Source organism: Triticum dicoccoides, chromosome 4A (genome assembly GCF_002162155.2).
Source record: "Triticum dicoccoides isolate Atlit2015 ecotype Zavitan chromosome 4A, WEW_v2.0, whole genome shotgun sequence".
NCBI lineage: Eukaryota > Viridiplantae > Streptophyta > Magnoliopsida > Poales > Poaceae > Triticum > Triticum dicoccoides.
In genome coordinates this window covers 552,548,849-552,556,128 of record NC_041386.1, presented here as the reverse complement: position 1 = coordinate 552,556,128, position 7,280 = coordinate 552,548,849, and the positions used below count along the sequence as shown (strand labels likewise).

General features: G+C 46.7%; 2 protein-coding genes across 2 annotated transcripts in view; one reads left to right on the top strand and one right to left on the bottom strand.

The window, feature by feature from the left end:
- Window positions 1-3,061, top strand: part of LOC119286704 (probable U3 small nucleolar RNA-associated protein 7) — a 6,128-nt gene extending 3,067 nt beyond the window's left edge. Inside the window, exons 6-8 of the mRNA XM_037566142.1 lie at window positions 615-682; window positions 944-992; window positions 1,761-3,061. Coding sequence (XP_037422039.1) covers window positions 615-682; window positions 944-992; window positions 1,761-2,783 — 1,140 coding nt within the window. The 3' untranslated portion in view covers window positions 2,784-3,061. The remainder of the gene's footprint in view (window positions 1-614; window positions 683-943; window positions 993-1,760) is intronic.
- Window positions 3,062-4,778: 1,717 nt separating this feature from the next.
- LOC119285969 (probable CCR4-associated factor 1 homolog 11) lies at window positions 4,779-5,579 on the bottom strand. The gene has a single exon (XM_037565314.1). It carries the CDS (start codon window positions 5,577-5,579, stop codon window positions 4,779-4,781), a length of 801 nt encoding a protein of 266 aa, XP_037421211.1.
- Window positions 5,580-7,280: the final 1,701 nt, after the last annotated feature.

The following is a 7,280-nucleotide window of genomic DNA, read 5'->3' as shown; positions in this document are numbered from 1 at the left end:
CTGGAAAGATGATGTTCTCATGTCATGAATATGGTGATTTCTGGCTCGTGTGGAACCCTAGCTTTACCAAGCCATTTAGGCATCCATCTAAATCATTCATGTATCCCGATCGTCTACATATCTGCTATTTATGGGCTTCCCCCATGCATGTCCGTCTTCTGCTTCACGAGGGTGCCTTCGCTTCATAATTCTCCTCGCACTGCAGCCGCCAGCCGCTCTTCTCGCTGCAGGGCTGCTGCTCCTCGTGTCGCCGCCACCTCTTGTCTGCTGCCAGAGGATGTTGATTCCTCACTGGAGGACCTTACTGGCCGCCTAGGGCTGTAGCACCGCACCATGGAGCGCCTAGGCAGCGCCTATTTTGTGTTTTGGTCTTTTGGACCTTGATGGTCTTTATTGTCACAAAGACTTTCTGGTGTTCACATTTGATGATGATTAAAGAAAATGATCCCTCCTATTATTTCTACCTGGTCAAATCCTACTCTTGTCTCCCACTTTTCTCCAGAACTATCCTTGTCTTTTATAATTACAGTGACTAGACACTTTGGTTGCACTTTATGCACATACTTTACTTCTCTGATCCTCTATTTTTAACACTTCTGATCCTCTTTTTATAGGTGAGGGAAACTGTGCGCGATGTGGCATTCTTACACAATGAGCAACTCTTTGCAGTCGCCCAGAAGAAGTAATTTCTTGACCCTGTTTAAGCTTTGCGACATATATCCCTTGCTCATAAAATATATCAATATGTTTCGTCTGCTAGTCTTAGTTTGATTTTCGGCCACATGGCTAGAGTTATGCAGCATGACTGCATGATTCACTACATTATTCTATATATAGTTATATACTACCATGAACCTTGAAGAGTTGTTGTGACCACTCATGCTGATTTTGGTACCATTTCTTTGATTTTCTAGAGTTCTTAACAAGAGTATTGTTGAAACAGGTACCCCTACATATACAATCATCATGGCACAGAAATTCACTGTTTGAAGGTAAGTAATTTTGAATACCTTTGCGTTCTTGGTAACTATGCTCTAACTATTGATGATTTTCATAATTTATTGCAATGCTGTTTCATCATTTAACACATGCTTGCATTCATTATGAGAAAAGACTAGATAATAGTAAAATAGAATACAGAATATCCCTATTCCCATTTTCTTATGAACCCTGCAGAACTGATGAATGATATATTGATATATCTCAATTATTTATGTAGCTACGTCAAAATGATTTGGTCCTAAATGAGCTCATCTCAATACCAAACTCATTTGTACTAAGAGTTAAGTACTGCGATGTGCTGATTCGTACTAAACTTGGAGAACTAGTAAAGTAGCATGGCTCTGCTCCGATCTCGATGAGCTGAATAGATTGTTCCATTAAGGTTGAAGGAGAAAAATTACAAAAAGTTTGATTACATGAGGCCCCAGAAGGCTTGCCCCCCATCCACCTGTGCTAACGCTAAGATTACATCTCATCCATGGCCGCCGTTTCTACCGTACCGCGTTAATGAATATAATATTTTTTTTCCACAGAGCATTCCGAGATGAACTTATTTGTACTAACTATAAACATTCAAGCTACTGCAAGTTTGTTGTTTGGTAATTTCTTTTGAAAATGCTTTTGTTTCTTAAGCTGTAGAAGCATAATTTTAGAGCTGCTCATCATCCAGCTTGTACTTGGTGTATATATATCCAAGACATGACATCTCTGAAATAGTTGTAACTTCTCTGATCTCTGACAATTCTTCTGTTTCACAGGAACATGGCAAAGCGCTGAAACTTCAGTTTCTGGATAAACACTTCCTCTTGGCATCGATAAACAGCTTTGGGCAGCTCCACTACCAAGATATGAGCACCGGCGAGATGATTGCAAATCACAGGACAGGTCTTGGGCATACAGATGTTATGCGGGTAAATCCGTACAACGCTGTCATCGGCCTTGGGCATGCTGATGGCAAAGTTACCATGTGGAAGCCAACCAGCGTGAAGCCACTTGTCACAATGCTGTGCCATAATGGCCATGTGACTGCTGTTGCATTCGAGAGGGGTGGTCATCTTATGGCAACTGCAGGTCTTGACAAGAAGATTAAGATTTGGGATCTCAGGAAGTATGAGGTTGTGCATACACACGCTGCACGAGCTGAGTCCTTGGATTTCAGCCAGAAGGGGTTGTTGGCCGCCAGTGATGGATCTCTAGTTGAGATATACAGGGATGCTGGGGGCCATGATTATAAAGTTTATTTGAAGCATAGGATGGTAAAGGGATATCAGGTCGGTAAGGTTTTGTTCCGCCCTTACGAGGATATCTGTTCGATTGGGCACTCCACGGGGTTTTCTTCCATTCTCGTTCCTGGATCAGGCGAGGCCAACTTTGATACCTTTGTTGAGAACCCTGTGGAGACTGCCAAGCAAAGGAGGGAGAGGGAGGTGCATGCTCTCCTCAATAAGCTTCAGCCGGAGACTGTGATGCTTAACCCAAATATGATCGGTAACGTGAGACAGCCAAAGAAGAAAGAGAAGAAGACGAAAAAAGAAGTCGAGGAGGAGATTGAAGATGCGGTGGAGGCCGCCAAGAGCACGAAGGTGAAGAATAAGACCAAGGGCAGGAGCAAACCCAGCAAGCGGGCCAAGAAGAAGGAAGAAGAGGTCCTCAGAGCCAAGAGGCCTCTACTGGACCAGTACAATGAAATCGGTGGGCATCCCGACAAGAAACAGCGGGTCGGCGACAAGGCCGAGCTGCCAAAGGCCCTGCAGCGGTTTGCCAAGAACAAGCAATCATGATCTTGTTTATCTAGCAGTTTGTGCTGTAGTATCATCTATCATGTAGCTGGCAGGTAGTATTTGAGTCCATGTGGACATGCCACATGAGACAACGGTGGGAAAGGATGCAGCAAATTTTTGTCTCGAAATAACTTGATGTTCTAGTTGAAATTTAGCTCACTTCTTGAGTTGGACATCCTATTATCTTGTATGAATGGGCTAGGCTTGGGGCTTGAGAGGTTTATTTGATGTATTGGTGGAGCCTTTTGGGTTGGGTGTCAACACAACTTATTGTGCAAGTTACATGTGCATTTTACTTATGGTGAGCACCACACTGGGAATGCTACAACCTAGAATGTGTTTGGTTTAGAAAAGGTTAAGTAGATGTAATCAAATCAGATACTTCCAGCTCTCTTCCATTTGTAAGTATGATGCAACAAGCCACCAACTGAAAACAACCGAAATAGGAATCAAAATTCAAACCAACGGATGACCGAGATAATTCAGATTTGGTAGTAATTTCATGAGAGCTCAATCGCAAGAATTAGCACATGCGCGCAGAAAGAAGCGGACGATCTGGGATGGGTGCTTTAGGGGAAGTATCAGGTGATGCAACACTAACATGCTCCGACTTTGAAAAAATAAAAATCAAATCTAAGCGTGTCAAAAAAAAAATCCGATTTTTTGTATGGATGTTCACAAGACATGTCTACAACCAATGAAAAATTCAGATCAAAATTCGAAATGCAGAAAGAGATACAAAAACGACAAATCCATCCGGCATTTGAAATACAGAAAGGACAAAAATAAAAACTCAACGCTATCCATGCCGGATTTGTCTTTCCGTTTCTCTTTATGGATTTTGAATTTTGACTTGAATATTTTAGGAGCTGTGCATACATGTCTTGTGGACATCCACAAATACTTGTAGATTTTTTTGACACATTTCAATTTGATTTGTTTTTGAAATGGGAGCATTCTAGTGCTGGTAACACTAGATATTTTCCTGGGTGCTTCGAGTGCCATCATGAATCCTCTGGTTTTGAAGCTCGGCTGCCTACTTCCTCACGAGCATGCTTCGGTTAATTGAGAATATAACTAGATCGTTGATTAATTGAGAAGCGAGGAAGTAATTAGCAATGATATTTCATTTTCCTCTCTCCTGTAGAGGGGCGCAGCTAGTGTGACGTGTCTTGGAAAAATATGATGCATATATTTAAAACTTGATTCGCTACCTGGGCAACATTACTATTTTTCCGAGAGTATGACGAGCAAATTGCATAACAATTTTTCTTGGATAAAGATAGAAAAGAGTTTACAAGATATTTCTTCAATAGAACGCTGCTAGGTAGTGTTGCAAAAAATAAAAGAAGGAACTGGGTATCTTTATACTATAACTTCAACATATTTTTTGCGATTACATGGACAACATTACTATGAAGCTATACTGAAAAAAAAGGAAAATCTAATACTTGAACTTCAAAAGTGGAGTACTAATAATTCTTCAGACTTCAAGAACTTGATCAGAGCTACCAAAGGATGCAAGTCGGCATAAATCTTCCTTGCACGAACTTCAAAGTATCGACTCAGCATAGTTGGTGTCAGATCGACGTAGTGGATGCCTGTACGTCGGTACCTCTCCAAGTCAACCGCCGAACTCTCTGTACTTCCTTGCTACCTACCTGTTACCTGAACTTTTTTGTTGTTGTGAAACTATGAAACTTTACTGGGCTACTATGAAACTTCACTGAAACCGAAATTTTCGTACTCTATGCTTGAACTTTTTAAAAAAACTAGTACTAAGAGTACTCTCTTCGATCCATGTAAGTGCCGCTGGTTTGGTACTCTCTTCGATGGGAAGGAGTACTATTTTTTTTGTTGACTTTTTTCGAAACGGAATTCTTCAGACTTCGGACTTCAAGGGCTTGATCAGACCATGGACGCAAATCAGCATCAGTCTTCCTTGCACGAGCTTTGAATTCTGAGCTCAGCATTGCTGGTGTGAGATCGACCTAGCTAGTGCAGGCCTTTAAGAAGACCCCGGTATTTTCGCACGTCGCCGCCGAGCTCTACGTACTTCAGCCGCATGAAGACCTGCAGCGCGTGCACGCTGGCAGCAGCTGCGAGGCGAGGGCTCCCCAGCGGCGGATGGAAGCCGAGGTAATCGGCGATGTGCTCCAGCCCGATCGGCATGGCCGGGCAGTCGGCCGCCATCCTGACGACATCATAGACCTGGTCGCCGAGGTAACGCCGCACGGCGCCGTTGAACCCGGCCACGTCTCGCGGCAGGGCGGCCCCGCCGGTGACGACCTTGAGCAGGTACGCGACGTGGTAGGCCCCGGCGTAGGTGATCCAACTCCGCGATCGCCCACGCCGAGCGCCGACCAGGCCGGATTCAAACAGCTTCTTGCTTAGCATGTCGGCGCTGACGCCGTGGTCGCGGAGCGCGCCGACGTCGAGGCCGCGGCCGGCGAGGTACGCGAGGGAGTTCTCGTCGCGCGGGTCGGCATGGGGGCGGAAGTCGCGGAGGTTGAACTCCCAGGCGGCGATGTACCCGCCGTGGCTGTCGTAGAGCGCGACGCCCACCTGCAGCGGCTTCAGGTCGTCGACATTGGCCTTCACGAGGGCGTAGCGCTCCTCCACGGTGAGGGCGTTGTGGTCCTTGCCGGGGTGGTGGACGACGCCCGGGTAGTGCACGTCGACGGCGACGTACTGGGCTCTCCTGGCGACGTGGCAGAGGTTGGCCGATTCATGCTTGAAGTTGGATGCCCACACGGAGCGCACAGGGACTGGCCACGATGCCCATACCGGCGACATGGGTGCATGGTAGAAGTACGGCGGGGGCTGCATCGGGAACGTATGGTGGAAAGGTGGCGGCGGCGGCGGCGGAAACACTGGGAACATACCGGCGGCCGGGTTCATGCTGATCGATGCCTCTGATCAACAGGAGAAGCTTGTAGCTCTGCGTTCGTGTTAGCTAGGCGGGTGGTGTGTTCGCATTATAAGGAAAGGAGAGGAAGTAGAGTCGTTGTCGTAGTCGGACGAGGAAGGATATTGCGGTGGTCGGACACGGATCGGCTGTAATTCAGAGAAGCTAAGCAGCGTGGGTCATACGAACTCTTTATATTTTTTTGGGCAGGGAAGTGGGTCATAAGAACTCGCAGCGTGGGGAAGTATCAGGTGATGCAACACTAACATGCTCCGTCTTTGAAAATAAAAATAAAAATCAAATCTAAGTGTGTCAAAAAGATCCGATATTTTTGTGTGGATGTTCACAAGACATGTCTACAACCTATATAAAAAATTCAGATCAAAATTCAAAATACAAAAAGAGTTACAAAAACGATAAATCCAGCATTTGAAATACAGAAAGGACAAAAATAAAAACTCAGACACTAACCAATACCATGCCGGATTTGTCCTTCCGTTTCTCTTTATGGATTTCGAATTTTGACTTGAATATTTTAGGAAAACGTTTAAAACCGGAGCACCGGCCAAGTCTTTAGCAGGCAGCCTCGCGCACGTTGGCCCATGTGATGAAGCAACCACCAGAAACGTGACACGTGTGTCCCTTATCCCTTTGCTCTGAACACCCGTAGGCACTTCTTTTTCCACGCAAAGGAACTCTTCTTTCTCTTTCGTTTTGAAGACGACGAGGGATGTCGCCGAGGGTCGGACGCCGGCGCTGGAGACGACACACTCGACCCTGCGATGGGGCCGGCATTTTTTGGCCGGAACCGACCACCGATGGAGCTGCAACCATGCATCAGAAATGCTGGAACCAGCCGTCGGAAGAGCTACAACCGGGGGCACCAACCATGTTGGAACCGGCCATCGCCGGAGCTACAACCGGCCGCGGCAGAGCTGCAAACGGCTGTCAGAAGTGCTGGAACCTGCCACTAGAATTTCTGGAACCAGAATCAACAGAGCTGCAAACCTGGCGCCGACACGCTCGAACCTGTTATCGTCGGAGTGTTGGGGAACGTAGTAATTTCAAAAAAAATCCTACACACGCGCAAGATCATGGTGATGCATAGCAACGAGAGGGAAGAGTATCGTCCACGTACCCTCGTAGACCGTAAGCGGAAGCTTTATGAGAACGCGGTTGATGTAGTCGAACGTCTTCACAATCCGACCGATCCAAGTATCGAACGCACGGCACCTCCGAGTTCTGCACACGTTCAACTCGATGACGTCCCGCGAGCTCCGATCCAGCAAAGCTTCACGGGAGAGTTTCGTCAGCACGACGGCGTGGTGACGGTGATGATGATGCTACCGACGCATGGCTTCGCCTAAGCACCGCTACGATATAATCGAGGGGGTTATGGTGGAGGGGGGCACCGCACACGGCTAAGGGATCAATGATCAACTTGTGTGTCTAGAGGTGCCCCTGCCCCCGTATATAAAGGAGTGGAGGAGGGGAGGGCCGGCCCTCTCTAGGGCGTGCCATGGGGAGTCCTACTCCCACCGGGAGTAGGATTCCCCCCTTTCCAACTTGGATTAGGAGAGGGAAGGAAG